Genomic DNA, 18,832 nt, shown 5'->3' with positions numbered 1-18,832 from the left:
CAGATAGAAACATAGAAAATAGGTGCAGGAGTAGGCCATTCGGCCCTTCGATCCTGCACCGCCATTCAATATGATCATGGCTGATCACCCAACTCAGTATCCTGTACCTGCCTTCTCTCCATACCCCATGATCCCTTTAGCCACAAGGGCCACATCTAACTCCCCCTTAAATATAGCCAATGAACTGGCCTCAACTACCTTCTGTGGCAGAGAATTCCAGAGATTCACCACTCTCTGTGTGAAAAATGTTTTTCTCATCTTGGTCCTAAAAGATTTCCCCCTTATCCTTAAACTGTGACCCCTTGTTCTGGACTTCCCCAACATCGGGAACAATCTTCCTGCATCTAGCCTGTCCAACCCCTTAAGAGAAGCTGAGGTGAATTTGGAGGCGGTTGATGTTGCATGTGAAAGCAAAGAGATTTTGTGATGAGGATTTGAAGGTTAGTTAAGTTATCAGGCATGAATTCGGGTTGGTTAGTTAGGTTGATCAAGTTATTGACAGGGATCCTGAGTTTATAATAATGTATTTGTAATTTACAATATTTAGCTGCAGGAAATTGCACCTCATCCAGAACTGAATTTGGAAAGCACACTAATAACATAGATAGTAGAGGAGTTGAATAAGATGGTGGGGAGTGCTAGTTCGCATTGATTATATGTGACCTCATGACTTTGCATAATGTTTCCAAAGGGCAGCATGTGTACAATAAAGAGGAGTGCAAATAAAAAGTCTTGTGAATTACAAAGGTTATATCCCAAAGGTCAGAAAATAACAAATTGCTTTAGATGCTGTTGTGATTATTTGATCATACAAGTCGATTCAAATGAAGATTATCTAGTAAACTGGATAACATGTTTTGGGTAAAGTAGGTATGTTGCAAAGCCTACCTGAAGCGTCTTTGAAGATCTGCTGCTGAGGGTGTGCGCGATTTTGGCGCCGTTTAGAGGGGGCGGGTTTAAAACGCGATTTTCTCTAGGCTGTTCAAATCGAAGATGTTCAGCCTAGTTAATTATTAACGAAAAATCGCTGGAAGACCCCGTCGCAAAAGCTATTATTAGGTTTAAAGGCCTCGTATAATAGTTATAGTAGTTTAAAAATCAATCTCTAAACCCGCGACTGCCAACAACCGCAGGGTCTCATAAAGCAAATAGCAGAAGTTAGGTTGTATATTTTTACATTAAAAAGGGCTTCTAAAGATCCCTTTATACAAAATTTAATATTGCGAGTAGCTCATTTTGGGCAAATTATATCGCGCAGTATTTTTCTCGGCATTTGGGGCACAAATCTACCGCAATGTGAACGTTCTAAACCAGCGCGTTCCACAGGGACCCACTGGAAAGCTGATTTAAATGGGCATTTATTTACAGCAATTAAACACTGAATTCCTTCCATTTGGTCTATAAATTAATGTAAATGAGATTTAAAAATCATGTTTTATTGTGAATTATTTGTGAATATTATTTGGACATTTAGGCTATTTAAAAATGTTAATCATTTATTAAGAAATGGATAGATGTTTAGATCTAGTATTGAAGTCTGAAATTAGCTACAATTAGGTAACTAACTAATTATATGCTTTAATTTCAGGTCATCCAAGTAAGATTATTTTATATTTGTTTCAGAATGCTTCAATCTATGATAACTGAAAATTTCATTCAGTTCTCTTAATTTTTAAGAAAGTTATGGGCTTTTGACTGTTCACGATCACAACTTTTTTGTTATGTCCATAGAAAATCAATAGGGAACAAGATGCTCATTTCTGAGTATGAAAATGGCCATAACTTTTTTAATACTTGAGATATGAAAGTGAATTAGGTGTCAAATTAAACTTATTTTTATGCTTTATCTGATGGGATAAATTACAGACTTGATTTTTTAAATCTCAAAATTTTGTAACATTGCTAGGTAAAGAGCTGCAGTCACAAAGCATATTTTGTGATTCTGGTGTGAGATGTTGCTCTGGGATATTATGAGTTTTGTGCCTTGGAATTTGTCAGACATATTTGCATCCCTTTTATTGCTTATGTGAATAAAACCATGTGTTTTGTGCTACTCTTTTAAGCGAGTATGTATATGGGACTGGAGTTCAGAAAATAAAGGATCACTTTGTTCTGTGGACCTGAGTCCTGCCTTTGATCCTCAGGTATGATTTAAGTTATACATTGCAATGTGTTTTCATGAATTCGTGGAGTTATAGAGTAGGACAACATAGAAACATGTTCATGGAGGACTTTTTGCCCATTTATATAAATGCCATTTTTCCTCATTAAGATCATATCCTTCTATGCCTTGCTTATTTAAATATCCAAATGTATTGTAAATGTATCTGATTTCACAACCTCCTTAGGCAGTGAGTTCCAAAAAGTGACTACTCTTTGTGTAAAACAAAACTTACCCCTCAAATCCAATTAAAAACTTTCTTCTCACTAAATGTAGTCCAACCAGTGTTTTGTAAAGTTGCAAAATGAAATCCCAGTTTTTATATTCTATGCCTGATCTATGAAGGCAAGTTTGATATAGTGCTTTCCTCACCACCATATCAGTGGTGAAGAGGAACTTCAAGTACTTGAACTTCAAGGTCTCTCTGTTTATTTACATTCCTCTTCCCTTCTTCTGTCATTACAATAAAAGATCAGACACCTTACAAAAAGCTTACCTTTGAGTGTGATTTATAAACACAATCCAAATATTCAGTTTACGTAGTGTATTTCGTGATCTCACAACATCCTAAAGCACTTGACATACAATGAAATACTTCGCTAATATTATTGCATTGATCATGAAGGATGTGACAGTCAATTTTTGCATGTTCCCACAAACAGTATTTGTAGTATGGAGGTATTCTGTGATGTTGTTTAAAGGAACGACATTTGACAGGACATCTGGGAGAACCCTCCCTCTCATTAATTTCCATTCTTAACTTTGTTATCCCATGATTATATTTTTGTATCTTAGCTATGCTTTTGATTATTCCAAGGCTTACATACCTTGCTTAAAAGTTAATCTATTGCTATGCTTACAATACTTTATTTTGAGAAAGAGGCCAGTTGGTCATTAGTTATCAACACTAAATTTCCATAATTCTATGGTCTTAATATTTTTTCTGTTGTGTACTTTTTGATCTAAAATTAACTGAATGGGAACATTTTTTAAACTGCAAAAGTCTTGATCTTGCATTGATCATTTTGTTTTTGTAAAGATCTTCAAAGTGATTAATAACTGATAGTTGACAATTGCAATTATTCATTTATTCAGTTATCAGGAATGAATTTGTATTGGAAATTGATTTTGGATTTTTAAGTTAAATCACTTGTCTGATAATCATATGGAGTTGACATAAAATGTTGAAAAGTAGATCACTGGCATATTTTGAATATACTGTTCTTTTAGACTTTTATAGCATTTAATCCGGAAGATAACACCGAGCTAGTCAGCAACAACAAAACTGAAGTTGTATTCTATAGTTGGGTGAGTAGTAGAGAATATTAGCGGAGCATGATCCATTCATTTTCTTTGTCCAAGTTTTACTTCATTTTGAAGATAGACACAAAAAGCTGTAGTAACTCAGTGGGGCAGGCAGCATCTCTGGAGAGAAGGAATCGGTAATGTTTTGGGTCGAGACCCTCCTTCAGACTTTACTTTGTTTGGGACACCAGAAAGTGTATACAGAGAAGCCAGAAAACGCACAGCTATGATGCCTGGTAGTAGGCAGTTTCATCTAGGATGAAACCTTGTTCATGTTTAATTTATTGACTATTTTATACAGTAAAATACAATATAGTAATTTCATTACTTTAAAAATGTCTTTAGTCAAATATTTCACAAGGAAATAGGTAATATTACCTTTGACACCTCATCTATTTTAATTAGAAGGGATATAAAATAAAAAAGGGAAGTTTTAAAAAATGTTGTACATTCAAATACAGAGCATTATAGAAACATACAACAGAAATTAGCCATTATAGTGCAGCTCATCCATGCCGACTGTGATACCTGCCTATGCTAATGTAATTTGCGCATATTAGGTTCATATTCCTCTACTCCTTTCCTTTTCATGGACCTGTCCAAATTACTTTTAAATGTTGTAATCGTACCTGCCTCCACTGGCAGCTGATTCTAAATAATCATAATCTTCTATGTGAAAGATTTAGTCTTCAAATCCCTTTTACATTTCTTCCCTCTCATCTTAAACCTGTGCCGCCTATTTTTAGACTCTCCTACCCTAAGGAAAAGGTACGATTCTCCCAGGCTCATAATTTTGTAAACCTCCATAAGATCACCCTCGGCCTCCTACGCTCCAATGAGAATAAACCCAGCTTGTCCAATCTCTCCTTATAATTACAGCCTGCTATTCCAGGCAACATCCTGATGAGTCTCTTCTGCATTCTCTCTATTCCTATCACATTTTTCCTGTGAATCTCTTCTGCACTCTGCTCTCTGTTACATTTCGGTATTGAAGAGCAAGTTTTCATTTGAAATTGGATTAGAAAGCAACAGATAAATGGAATATAATTTGGTCCCTATTTAAAGTCATGCCTTCTATCCATTACATAGAGTTATTTGATCATATTTAAAATACAAGATGTATTCTGTAATCATAATCCTTTCATAGGGGATACAAAACCCGTCTGGTGAAGGATTTACTAAAAAGTCTTCCTTCCCAAGTAATAGCTCTGCTATTAAAATCCCTAATAAACAGCAAAAAAATGAAAGTTGATATGAATAAAATGTACCTCATGCCATTAGGAATTAAATTTGAATGTCATTTTTTGCTGGTAATTTATGCAAATTTAAAAGTCAAACTTATATTTCTTTTACTACCAACCTTTTCTTAATCTATGTCTGCAATGACTGCCTTTAGAAAGCTAACCAACTGGAATTTGCATCGCCAATTCTTACAGATGAAGTAAGTATAGATAATATGTTCAAAACTCAAAACTTGAAAAAAGCTACAAAGAGCAAGTCAAAAATTAACTTGGGCTAGAATAACTAATAACTAATTACTCCATAAAATTTATGTTAACATTTTCAAAAATTGCCTAGTTTAAAATGAAGATAAATCAAATTAAGCTGGAGTTTAGAAGATTTTGGTCAGTGAGCAAAATTAAGGCACATGGTATTGAGGGTAGACTGTTGACATGGATAGAAAATTGGTTGGCAGACATGAAACAGAGTAGGGATTAACGGGTCCCTTTCAGAATGGCAGGCAGTGACTAATGGGGTACCGCGAGGCTTGGTGCTGGGACCACAGCTATTTACAATATACATCAATGATTTAGATGAAGGGATTCAAAGTAACATTAGCATATTTGCAGATGACACAAAGCTGGGTGGCAGTGTGAACTGTGAGGACGATGCTGTGAGAATGCAGGGTGACTTGGACAGGTTGGGTGAGTGGGCATATGCACGGCAGATAAAGTTTAATGTGGATAAATGTGAGGTTATCCACTTTGGTAGCAAAAACAGGAAGGCAGATTACTATCTAAATGGTGTCAAGTTGGGAAAAGGGGAAGTACAACGGGATCTGGGGGCCCTTGTTCATCAGTCAATGAAAGTAAGCATGCAGGTACAGCAGGCAGTGAAGAAAGCGAATGGCATGTTGGCCTTTATAACAAGAGGAGTTGAGTATAGGAGCAAAGAGGTCCTTCTGCAGTTGTACAGGGCCCTAGTGAGACCACAGTGGAGTATTGTGTGCAGTTTTAATCCCCCAATTTGAGGAAGGACATTCTTGCTGTGAGGGAGTGCAGCATAGGTTTACAAGGTTAATTCCCGGGATGGCAGGACTGTCATATGCTGAGAGAATGGAGTGGCTGGCTTGTATACTCTGGAATTTAGAAGGATGAGAGGGGATCTTATTGAAACATATAAGCTTATTAAAGGTTTGGACACGCTAGAGGCAGGAAACATGTTCCCGATGTTGGGGGAGTCCAGAACCAGGGGTCACAGTTTAAGAATAAGGGATATGCCATTTAGAACGGAGACGAGGAAACACTTTTTTCTCACATAGAGTTGTGAGTCTGGAATTTTCTGCCTCAGAGGGCGGTGGAGGCTGGTTCTCTGGATACTTTCAAGAGAGAGCTAGATAGGGCTCTTAAAGATAGCGGAGTCAGGGGATATGGGGAGAAGGCAGGAACGGGGTACTGATTGGGGATGATCAGCCATGGTCACATTGAATGGCGGTGCTGGCTCGAAGGGCCGAATGGCCTACTCCTGCACCTATTGTCTATTGTTTATTGCAGAAAAGTTGCAGAGGTAAAAAAAAGCCATTAGTTTATTGAATAGCAGAGCAAGCATGAGTTGCTGAGCGGCCCATTTGTGCTTATGCTTATATTCTTCTTGAATTACTCAGGCACAAAAAAACGTTTAAATATGTCTCAGTTACAACAACATCTACAGGGTTGAAAGATGGTGTGGCGATGTCAAATGTCAGCAAATGATTCTTGTGTGACTTGGTGGGAACAGGCAGAAAATTGAGTCTTGCTTTGATCAGTTCCTAATTTCAGCAAAGTTGACAACGTTTGACCTTTCCCTGAAGTGGAAAGTCAATGAGACAGGCAGATGAGCAGTCTCCAACATACCCTGATGGGGGCTGCAGAACCATTATACCACTTGGTGCAAGGCATTCAGCCCAAAGATAAGAGCTATATGTATATAAAACAAACAGAATAACATAAGCTACATAAACAACTATTAATCAGTGATATGACCTTTTACAGAGAGTACTATAACCCTTGCTTTTTGAAAATAAATGATGCTGATTAAATTGTTATGATTATAAAGGTACTAATTTTCCACTTATGTTCAATTGTTAACTTTCTAAACTTTATCACTGTGACCTTTTCATTCACAGACATTTAACAAAGTTGTGGGAATCTACTGTCAATCAGTTTTCCATCTTATTCCTTCACAAGTACTCACTGGCACTTCTGCAGGGAATTTGGTTATCTGGGACACTGTTGGTACAACTCATAGTCAATTTGATGCAATGAAATTATACAAGAAAAAACCTTTAAAACTCGTGAATCTACAGAATGATGGTATTACAGTGGTCGAGGTAATGGACAGGTAAGGGAGAGGTGGGTTTTCATCAGTGAATCGCTATAGAATTCAGATGTGCATTTAACCTGTATAGTAGTCACTCAAAATTGAATTAGAATACTGATATTTTCTTGTTTGATTACGGTTCTCCCCCCCCAAAGAACTCTAAGAAATCACACATTTCAAAGTTGAACCTTATAATTTTCTATATTTTGTGAGAATTAAGTTATTCTTGAGAGGAGCCTTACCTCAAACATGGAATTACTTTAATCTCTTTTATTCAAGTAAAAACACTCAATAAAAGAATGTCAATCAATCCTTTTGGTTAATGTGCAATTATAAACAGATAATGATATATTTAGAATGTTGATCCGGTGAATCAGAGGATGATAGCCTTAAATGTTTATCTTTACAGAGTTTAGACAAAAGATGATTATTGTGTAGGTATTTCCCAAAAAAGATTTTTATACATTTTATACATGTATATTAAAAAAAAGTAAATTGTAGCAAAGTCCACAATCCTTCACCTGATTGTGTTGATGTCCCAATGGATCGGCATTTAGTTCACCAGATACTAATCTGTGCATTACTTTTAACCCGCCAGAGCCTCAGTTCATGCACTCCCTTTAACACACTGGGCTCTATTTCCCATGCCCCACTTTAACAAACTGGGGCCCCATTTCCAGCACTCCTGTGAAACGCACTAGGGCCCCTTTTCTGCACACTCTTGAAACTAATTTGGACTTTGATTTCATTGCCCCTTGGAACTGACTAGAACTCCATATGAAACTCACTTGGTTTTGTTCCCTTTAAATTTACAATGTTTGTTGGAAAAAACATTCTACTACTGCGAAATACCTAAAAATTAAAAACAAATTAGCAGTGTATTGGAGTATTAATTTGGAATAACATCCAATTGCCTGGAAAACTATTTGTTGCTACTGAGCTATCTGAATAGTCTTAATATCTGGGACCATAATTATGTCAGGATTTACAAAATGATTGCAAGATATTTTTTCGGAGATTAGAATAATGGATAGCATAAAGTACTACCTATGTTATTCCAGCTGAGAACTTTAGATGCCATCACTCATTGTGTGCTGAAAATCATTTCCTGTGGTCTGATGCTGCTTTGAATTGTGTAATGCCTCAGAGCTGAGATTTTATAAAGCACAAGAAACTGCAGGTGCTGCATCTTTTTTCAGGAATAAGTGAGTTCAGTATCTCACGTCCGCAATGAATCATGGGATTATGTCAAAGGTCATTCGGGATGAACAAAGAATGTATTGGAGTCATACAAGCTATCAACCACCGAAAGCAAGCCACGTTATCTCCGACTACCTTAATGCTGTAGCACAAATAGCAAGTTTTGCCCCAATACAGCAGTAGGCAGACCGACCTCCATGCCACCTATTGACTTTCACCAAATCCAACCCTTATCGTTAATGTGAACTGTAGGCTTAGGGTCCATTGCAATCGGAATAGTTCACTATGGAGACTGGACCGTCTCCCTCAAATTTCAGACAGCGGAGGCATGAAGTCAAGAACACCATTCTCTGCTGACTTGAGTAGCCCTAAGCTAATTGTAGCAAAGTCCGAACATTCAACATTGTTAGCAAGCCCTGCTATGAAGTGGACCTGAGCACTCACTCACCAGAAGCTACTGCTGTTGTTGTTGTCCCCATCGGTCTGGTCTGGTCTCAAGACAATGGCCCAGGAAAGGGAATCGGGTCGAGTCTGGCGTCACCTGCCAAATCACTGCAGGTGGTCACTGAGTAACCACCTGGCTGCCTGGCTCCGGCAGCAACTATCCCCACCGCGGCCAAAGTCAGGCAACAACTATTCCCACCGGAGAGGCTGTGAACACCACCCCCCACAACCATGTGTAAACGTGAACAGCTCTCTGTGGGGCGATGCAGCACCCTATCTATCTCCGCACACATGTTGCTAGGTCCAAAGTCAACGAGGCAAAGCAGGTAGACCTGTGACTTGGGCGAAACAGCAGCTACGCAGGACATTTTGATGCACCCACTGAGGTGGGTTCCCCACAACGCAAATCTTGCCTGTGCCAACATGCCGATGCTGAAACATACTCTTTATGTTGGGATAACGATTACGTTTAGTCTAATTTGCTCCCATGAGAGTGGAAAAGCAGAAGAAAATAGTAAATTTATGTAGCAGTTAAGTCTCTGGGAGCTGAGCTAATTCTCCACCTCTGTGAGCTCCTACTGATTGCTTGCCTTCATGGTTAAATATTTACTCTGCAGCCACCAGCCAGTACGTATTAATCAGAAGTCCTGTGTGATTAGCCCAACTAATTTTCTTCCATGACTTGACTAGCCCTAAGCTAATTGTAGCAAATCAACTGATTAGTTAGGAGACTCGTGACTAAGCTTTGTACTACACAACTTTACTTACACATGTACATGCAGAACTCATTCAGAAGTCAACAAATTTGCTTACAGCCTGTGGCCGTGGACTAATATAATAAGAGGTGAAAACCCCACAAATACTTTTCATATTATCTATTGGTGGTTATAGAAATCATACATTTCATTTCATTCTTCCCCCCCACCTCCAAAACAAAAACTATAAAAAATGGTTGTTATTCATCGTCACGATCTCGCTCACTCACCGAAGTGGACCAGCAGGCGACCAAGGAGAAGCCAATAAAACCACCAAAATTATTGTAGTTTTGTACGAATGAACCATAAATCCACCTAGTTAATTGTTTTGAAAGCCGTATTTTCTTACCTCGAAGAAGCAAAACTGGAAAATACGTATAAAACACAGGTCAATGCAATTATCGATCGTAATGTATACACATGGTAGCTCAACTGGTGAGAATGTTTATCCCGAATGACCCATGACCTGGGCAAACTCACGCATGCGCAGTTGTAATACCGAACTCGCTTATTTTCTAAACTGATTTTAATGCAGCATTGCCTCATCACCTGCGGTGAGTTGTATTGAAGTCAGCAGCTTCGCAGCCCATGGGAGGTTATTTTGCTCAGGAGATATTATGTTGTTATAGGTTAGTTTGTAAACTGGCAGTGCTGACATCAACTGTTCAAAAGTATGATTAGTAATGGCATACATTTTATAGGACTTGCAGCTGTGCAATTATTGCATAATTTATCCAGCTTTCAAATCACATTTTCTTTTCAAATTTCTGGTTTACCACTGGTAGTTGGCATGGCATTGCATAAATATTAAGAAATAATATGCCCAAAGTACCAGAATCATTTGGAGGATAAGTATGAGGATTTAAAGCATAAGTCAACTCTGTCATTGTACCATTCCAGAATTGATGCTAAATTAATAACTGTTGGTTGAGAGTACACCTGTGCATAATATAGCAGAATAAAATGGACCAGTTCTTGCCCCAGAACCTTTGCTATTATGTCAGAATCTTGTTTAATTTAAGCTTAAGTGCATGGGACACATTAGGGTAGATAGTCAGAACCTTTTTCCCGGGGTGGGAATGTCGAAGAGTCAAGAGTCAAGTCAAGTCAAGAGAGTTTATTGTCATGTGTCCCAGATAGGACAATGAATTCTTGCATAGCTTTAAGATAAGAGGGGTAAGTTTATATGAGATATGGGGGCAAGATATTACACAGAGAATGGTGGGTGCTTGGAACGAACTGCCAGCAGTGGTGTGGGGGCAGAAATGATATAGGGACATTTAAGAGACTTTCAGATAAGCATATAGATATGTAGGAAATGGAGGGGTATAGATCATGTGCAGTCAGAGGAGATTAGTTTAAGTTTAGTTTAGTTGAGTTTATTGTCACATGTACCGAGGTACGGTGAACAGCTTTTTGTTGCATGCTAACCAGTCAGCAGAAAGGCAATACATGATTACCATTGGTCCATTTACAGTATAAGGGAATAGCATTTAGCGCAAGGTAAAGCCAGCAACGTCCGATCAAGGATAGTCCCAGCGTCATCAAAGAGGTAGATAAAAATTCAGGACAGCTCTTTAATTGTGGTAGGGTGATTCAGTTGTCTGATAACAGCTGGGAAGAAACTGTCCCTGAATCTGGCGGTATGCATTTTCACACTTCTATACCTTTTGCCTGATGGGAAAGGGGAGAAGAGGGAGTGGCTAGGGTGCAACACGTCCTTGATTATGCTGCTGGCCTTGCTGAGGCAGCATGAAGCATAAATGGAGTTGGCATCATGTTCGGCATGAACATGTGGGCCAAATGGCCTGTTCCTGCGTTGTACTGTTCAATATTCTATAACACCAGTAGCCTGTGGTATCAGACATCTAAGAAATGTTGTAAACGTCACTCCAGACCTCTGACGCAGCCTCTGTCACTGCTACAGGCACATGAACTGAGTGACATCTGCCTGAGTAAATGTTGGCAGAAGAGAAGGTAGCACATGAACAATTCCAGCCAACATCGTCAATTGGATTAAAGGACTCTGAATCTCTTGAAGAATTGAAGGCAGTTGCATGCAAAGTGGATGCATACTGATTTGGTGGTTCCTCAGTCTGAGGGATGAACACAAATGAATGTGATGACCCAAATGTTAATATTTTTACATTTGTGAATAGAGTGTGTTGAAATATTATTTAAGGCAAGGGTAAGTGGGTGTTTGTACGTTGTAAACTGATTATATTTCTTGCGATAGTAATTGTATATTTAATATTTATTACAGGTACATTGTGACTGGTGATGTCAAAGGTTGCATCAGGTTTTATGATGAAGAAATTTGTTTACTTAATTGGTACAGTAATTTACACTTGGGACCCATCCATTCAATTTCCTTCTCCAGTCAACCAGCTAGCAAAGCAAATGAGAAATCCTCTTACCCGTCAGAGTCTACCATCAAAGCTCAACAATTTGTTGTCAGGTTAATAACAGTAATACTTTATTTAACTGCTACACAATTAAACAATATGGCTTAACAATCTCTATGTAATAATTTCTTAATTATATGCACTATTGCACCATAAATCAGGATAGTGCAATAATTTTAAGCTTATATTTTCTATCCTGTATTTGTTCTTTTCATTTCAGATATGCATCAATGTTAACATTGACTATTTTATAGGAACTGTTTAATTGCTTCTATTGGAAAAATAAGCGGTAAGGACAGAGAAAGAGAGAGTAAAATGTTATTATCAGGTTCATATGGACAAAGAAAACATTCACACAGGCTTGGAGACACGAGGAGTTACAGATGTTGGAATATTGAGCAAACATTAAGTGCTGGAGGAACAACGGGTCGGGCAACATCTGTGGAGGAAATGGACCGATGATATTTTGGGTCAGGAACTTTCTTCCAACTGATCAATTCTGCAGACTTCAAATTCTGAAGAAGGGCCTCAACCCAAAACATTGTCTTTGCCATTTGCTCCACGGATGTTGCCTGATCCGCCGAGTTCCTCCAGCGCTTTCTGTTTTATTCTCACAGGCGTGATGAGCTGATAGGCCTAATCTTGTGAGGCAGACCTATTGTCCATATGCGACTGGATTTACTTGGGTATTGTCATGGATGTCCAAGTTTCCAATGCTAATATAGACCTAAACTAGCTACAAAAGGTCCTTTGCAGCACTGGTGGATTCCTTGGAGTTCAGCCTGTGCAGCACAATCCTCCGCAAGTTTCCCAACAATCAGACTGGGAAACCTTGCTGTCCCTGTGCCAGTTTAAACCGTGTAAGCACAGTGGTCCCCATTCAAATCATTGGAAGAAAGTGGTTGCTTGGAAAATAGTAAACAACTACACTTGAAATATTTGTCAGAGTTTTAAATGTTAAATACTAACATCTTTGATAACCAATACATGCAGGAGGCTGGGGTCAGGGACTCATCAGCTGTCAAAACAATTCTTAATACATGCAACTGTCTGCATTGGGATAGCTGTTATGTTATGCTGAGCCATGCCAGAGTGGTGGGAGCTTGGCTCTTATCAACGGATCATGCCAGGGAATGTGCTGGAGCATAGAGCACAATACATGGCAAATGGCTGGTAATTTCAGGAAAATGGCAGTCATGGTGTCATACCCTTCTCTGACTTGCTTATATGTGCCTGGCTACATACCTCTTGAAAGGAGTAATTGTATCTGATTCCACTACCTCCTTTCGCATTGTCCCAGATAACAACCATGTTCTGTATAAAAACAAAACAAACATACCCAAACATCCAAAGTGATGCAGCTGATAGAGCTGCTGCCTCATAGAGAGGCCAAGATTTGATCTTGACCTCATGTACTGTCTGTGTGGAGTTTGCACATTCGCCCTATGACCGTATGTGTTTCCTCCAGGTGCACCCACATCCCAAAGACGTGCGGGGTTGTAGCTTAATTGGCATTGGTAAATTGCCCCCTAGGAAGTAAATGTGAAAGTGAAGTGGGATAACCTAGAACTAGTGTAAGTGGGTGAACGATGGTCAGCCTGGACTCGCTGGGCTGTAGGGCCTGTTTCCATGCTAATCTGTAAGTTTCATTCCAAAGCTCCCACTTCTCACTGTAAAACTATGCCCTCTTACTTTTGATACCTTTACCATAAGAAACAAAATTGACTATCCAACCTATCCATGCATCTTATCAACTTTTATCATATCCTTCCTCAACTTCCATTGCTCCAGGGAAGCTATTTACCTTTTATAAAAGCAAAATTTCACTTATCACATAAGTACTAAATGTATATATATTTTTTGTCCATTTATTCCATGTAGAAACTTTGTTGTGTCTACAGTTGATGCTACAGTGGCTCATGTAACTGGAGACGGGTGCAAGCTTGAAATGTTAATGCAAGAGCACAGTGCGGCATTGCATGCCATAGCATGTCATCCCTCTCTGCCTCTCATTTGTATGGGAAGCTATTGCGGACTTCTGAAAGTCTGGGACTATGAGAACAAGGAACCTGTTTGCAGCAGGCTGTTTGGAACTGGGAACTTTATTCAATGCGTGACCTATAATAAAGCAGGTATGAGCAATAAATGTAATGAGTACATATTTTAGTTTTTAGTATTTCAAGCATTCACAGTCAGTATCAAGGTCTTCGATGTCAGGTATTGGGAGTAAGAATAATGCTTCTTCAAAAGATCCCAAACAAGAACCCTTGGTACTCTAATTTCATTTTTTTAATGTCTCACAACTCCTATCTGCTAGTCGCTTTCAGTGAGACTTCTTATTGAGTGCTAATTATCTTGAATTTAATGTTGTGATTCATGTTTGTTAGGTAGTGGATAGATCTTGCCTGTTACCAATGACTGGATTGATAAGCCAGATTTAGATTTGCATCTTGGTCCCAGATGTTAAATATAATAATTTTTAAAAATATGTTAAAGAACAATGGATTATTCAATCCCTTGAATCATTGTCCTGGAGTTTGCTGACAAATGCAGTAGGTTCTGTGGGTTTCAGCTGATGGACACAATCTTGCTGAGCTGCCTCAGACCACTCAAACCACTGGGGTTTTAATTTTTTGATCGTTTGATAGGTTTATACATCAAAAAATGATTTGAATAGGTTTGCAGGGTTGGAGAGTAGAGTAAAGTGGAAGATAAATCATTTTTATTAAATAGATTTTACATATTTAATTGAGAATGATTTTCCCAGATGTCAAAGCTTGTAAGGGAACTCTAGGGGCAGTGTGTCATGGGAGGCCCCACTACCTCTCAGGCCATGCTGCTGGCAACCAGGACACTTCTGGCTACAAGTTAGGCCCCCTACACCTGCCACAGGTAAGTATGGGCATGTGTCATGTTGGTGTTTAATTGTCATATAGACTGTTGTTGCATTTGATATGCTTTATAGGCATATTAAATGCAACACCACACATTCAGTAAATTATCAGTTATTTTAGATAAACCAGACCATGATAGTGCAAGTCATAGTGTGTGCTGCAACGTTGGTAGCGCCGTCCATTGTAGCTTGGTGCAAAAGTAGGGTTATGCAGGGTGGTTCAAGAGCCTCTTGATTGATGGGAAGAAGCTGTTCCTGAACGTGAAGGTAATGGTTCTCAGGCTCCTATACCTTCTTCCTGATGGCAGCAGTGCGATAGGAGCATGGGTGGTGTGGGTTTTTTGATGATATTACCATCCTTCTTGTGATAGTGCTTTCTGTAGATCCTTTCAATGGTGGTGAGACTATTCCATATGATGGACCAGGTAAAGTCTAGTACATTCTGCAGCCTCCTCCGTTCTTATATAGGCCTATAGGCCTGAATACAAGTTTAAACTGATACTAGTATGATTTATTTCTTATCAATGGAGCAGTCATTCTTGGACACTCAAATTACTGAACCGGGTGAGAAACAATCGGCCAGTGAGCTCTCCGTCATACACATGTAGACGTTCCATAGCGTATTTGATGATGAGCCAAATCTCCTCAAATTTCTGAGGAAGTAGAGGCATTACTGAGCTTTATTTGTATTTGCATCAATGTACTGGGTCCAGGTGACTGTGAGGACCAAACTTGTTCTAGCAAGATTTGTCTGTAGGTGTTGCACATGACCTATGTCAATTGTAAATTAATAATGGGTTTACACTATATTTCCTTTTCCACACATCTAAAAAAAACTAACTTCACATTTGAATGAGAAATAAATTTTGTTAAATAATTTCATTCCAAAGATGTTTCATTGGCAAAGTACAATTTCCTTACTTCCATAGGTTCACTGTTGGGAGTTGGACTTACTGATGGATGTGTTTACATCCTTGATGCGCTTTCTTTGAACAATGAGCGCTCCGAACCTTTCCAGTATGCCAAAGATGCTATTACTGACATTGCCTTCTCACATGACTCAAGATACCTGGCAACAGTTGTGAGTAGTGAAAATATATTTTTTAAGTAATTAAGACAGTGGATGCAGAAATAATCTAATTTTTTTTGACCATCCAAATAGGCTATACACAGTTTTTTTTAGAAATAATTTTAAATTATATAAATGTATTTGCTCTTTCAAACCAGTAAATCTTAATAAAGAGACATGCAGATATAATAATTTCAAGCCCTTCTGTAAACATGTTCTAAGATGTGAATTATTCTAGCATTTCCACTTACTTGTGTGAACATTATGTACCTGCAAGAGTGGGCTCAATTAAAATGTGACATATTTAGAATAGTTCATGTAAATGTACACATGAGGAAAGGTTCGATTTAATAAAGTAGTGAGGTTACTAGCATTTTTGCAATTGTAACTCACCTCTCAAGAGAGTGTCTTGCATCAACTCAGTATCTGCCATGTTGACATACCACTATCTGACATACTGGAAATTCACATCATCTTTCTAGTAATTAAAATATTTGAGAAGACCAATCTAATTTACAAATTAAAAAGTTTCAGTGAGACACCACAGGTTGTGCAGAGCATGGGAGCTGTAAAGTTGTAGTTGTTGCACATTCTACAAGATGGAAGCAAGATAATCGGTTGTAAAAAGGGTGGTTTTATATGGTCAACCATTTGAATATAAAGCTTTATGAGATAATTATTGGTAGTTTCTTCTGAATACAGTATTAACATTTAATTTCCGACTTCCAATACTGTATTGCTATGTTCTGGATAAATTGTGTAATAACTTGTATTGTCCAACAACTAGTTTATTCCAGAAATAGTAAACCACAGATGATTCAATGGCTCTTGCATTAATCTGTTGTTTGTGTTGCAGGATAGTAAAACCACAGTGACAGTGTTTCATTTTCACAATAATTCTTGGATGTATTTAGGAAGGCAAAATGCACACTTTAAACCAATTAAAACTCTCATGTTCGGGATATATTTGGATGATAACCAACCCAGACTATTGTCTCTTGGAGAGGACAGGGTACTGGTAAGTGAATGTTTAATGCTCCATCTTGGGTATCTTCTTTCATTACAAAAAATAATTATTTTAAAAATATTGCCCAGAGTGGCAAAAGGGAATATTAAATGTGCAGTAAAATGGCCAATATGATTTAGCAGTGAGCAGTTGCCTACTATCAAGTTATAAACCAAATAAGAAATATACAATTGCACTGCTAGTAGCAATGTTACAAAATTTTGAGATTTTAAAAATCAAGTCTGCAATTTATCCCATCAGATAAAGCATAAAAATAAGTTTAATTTGACACCTAATTCACTTTCATATCTCAAGTATTAAAAAAGTTATGGCCATTTTCATACTGGGAAATGAGCATCTTGTTCCCTATTGATTTTCTATGGACATAACAAAAAAGCTGTGATCGTGAACAGTCAAAAGCCCATAACTTTCTTAAAAATTAAGAGAACTGAATGAAATTTTCAGTTATCATAGATTGAAGCATTCTGAAACAAATATAAAATAATCTTACTTGGATGACCTGAAATTAAAGCATATAATTAGTTAGTTACCTAATTGTAGCTAATTTCAGACTTCAATTACTAGATCTAAACATCTATCCATTTCTTAATACATGATTAACATTTTTAAATAGCCTAAATGTCCAAATAATATTCACAAATAATTCACAATAAAACATGATTTTTAAATCTCATTTACATTAATTTATAGACCAAATGGAAGGAATTTAGCGTTCAATTGCTGTAAATAAATGCCCATTTAAATCAGCTTTCCAGTGGGTCTCTGTGGAACGCGCTGGTTTAGAACGTTCACATTGCGGTAGATTTGTGCCCCAAATGCCCAGAAAAATACTGCGCGATATAATGGGGCCAAATTGAGCTACTCGCAATATTAAACTTTGTATAAAGGGATCTTTAGAAGCCCTTTTTAATGTAAAAATATACAACCTACCTTCAGATATTTGCTTTATGAGACCCTGCGGGTGCGGGTGGTCGCGGGTTCAGAGATTGATTTTTAAACTACTATAACTATTTTACGAGGCCTTTAAAACTAATAATAGCTTTTGCGACGGGGTCTTTCAGCGATTTTTCGTTAATAATTAACTAGGCTGAACATCTTCGATTTGAACAGCCTAGAGAAAATCGCGTTTTAAACCCGCCCCCTCTAAACGGCAGATCTTCAACGACGCTTCAGGTAGGCCTTGCAACATACCTACTGCTAGCTTCATAAATCTGTTAGTCACTCATTTGGTGAAATTAGCTTTTGTGCTATTTAGAAGGTATAAAAATAACAGGAAGTAAATGAGAAATCCGTGTTTAATCTTTTCAAAAATGGTTTATATTATTTTATAATATTGGTTTATTTTGTAGTGGATACCCATCTGGATCCCACTAACTTAAATTAAATCTTTTGGAGTTCACTTCATTCTGATTTCCTTCCTAAAGTTTCATAATTAAATATCATGGATCATTTGTAGATATTTGAATTATTGCATATTCAGTATGCAAGATTTTTGATTATACTGGGCAAAATGCAGGCAAATGACACCAGCCCATAATGCCAATAATGCCAACTTGGTCGGCATGGACAGGGTGGGCTGAAGGGCCTATTTCAATGCTGTATTGACTTTGTGACTTTGTTTTCTACTCTTTACCTGATAGTACAATGTATGTGTTATTATTTCATTCCATCCATTTCTTGTTTTATATTTGATTCAAGGGTACTTTATTTGAATAGTACACTGTACAGAGGTACTGTGAAATTCATTTTTGTATACAGTTCAGTACAAGTATCACTATACATAAGCACTTGGATAAGCATCTCAGATACAGTACAAGTGAATGGCAGTAGTACGCTGAGACAGTATACAGTCATCAGTTTGGTGCCATTTTCAAGTCCCTGTTGTTGTAAGTGCAGGGTTCTTGACCTGATCATGAAGGTCGGTGCCCTGGTGGCATTGTTGGGGTCGGCCTGACCAAGCGTGGCTGTGGTGTCCTCTTTTACTGCAATTTTAA

At 38.0% G+C, this 18,832-nt stretch overlaps 1 protein-coding gene across 3 annotated transcripts in view; it reads left to right on the top strand.

The window, feature by feature from the left end:
- cfap251 (cilia and flagella associated protein 251) overlaps positions 1–18,832 on the top strand; it is a 48,109-nt gene that overhangs the window by 15,965 nt on the left and 13,312 nt on the right. For all 3 annotated transcript variants that reach the window (XM_033043232.1, XM_033043233.1, XM_033043234.1), the window contains exons 7-14: positions 2,064–2,144; positions 3,392–3,469; positions 4,863–4,907; positions 6,852–7,066; positions 11,708–11,902; positions 13,731–13,981; positions 15,672–15,823; positions 16,668–16,829. In XM_033043232.1, the coding sequence (XP_032899123.1) occupies positions 2,064–2,144; positions 3,392–3,469; positions 4,863–4,907; positions 6,852–7,066; positions 11,708–11,902; positions 13,731–13,981; positions 15,672–15,823; positions 16,668–16,829 (1,179 nt within the window). The remainder of the gene's footprint in view (positions 1–2,063; positions 2,145–3,391; positions 3,470–4,862; positions 4,908–6,851; positions 7,067–11,707; positions 11,903–13,730; positions 13,982–15,671; positions 15,824–16,667; positions 16,830–18,832) is intronic.

The sequence above is a fragment of the Amblyraja radiata genome, chromosome 25 (assembly GCF_010909765.2).
Source record: "Amblyraja radiata isolate CabotCenter1 chromosome 25, sAmbRad1.1.pri, whole genome shotgun sequence".
Taxonomy (NCBI): Eukaryota; Metazoa; Chordata; class Chondrichthyes; order Rajiformes; family Rajidae; genus Amblyraja; species Amblyraja radiata.
The sequence above is the reverse complement of the archived record's forward strand: the minus strand, read 5'-3'. Positions and strand labels throughout refer to the sequence as shown.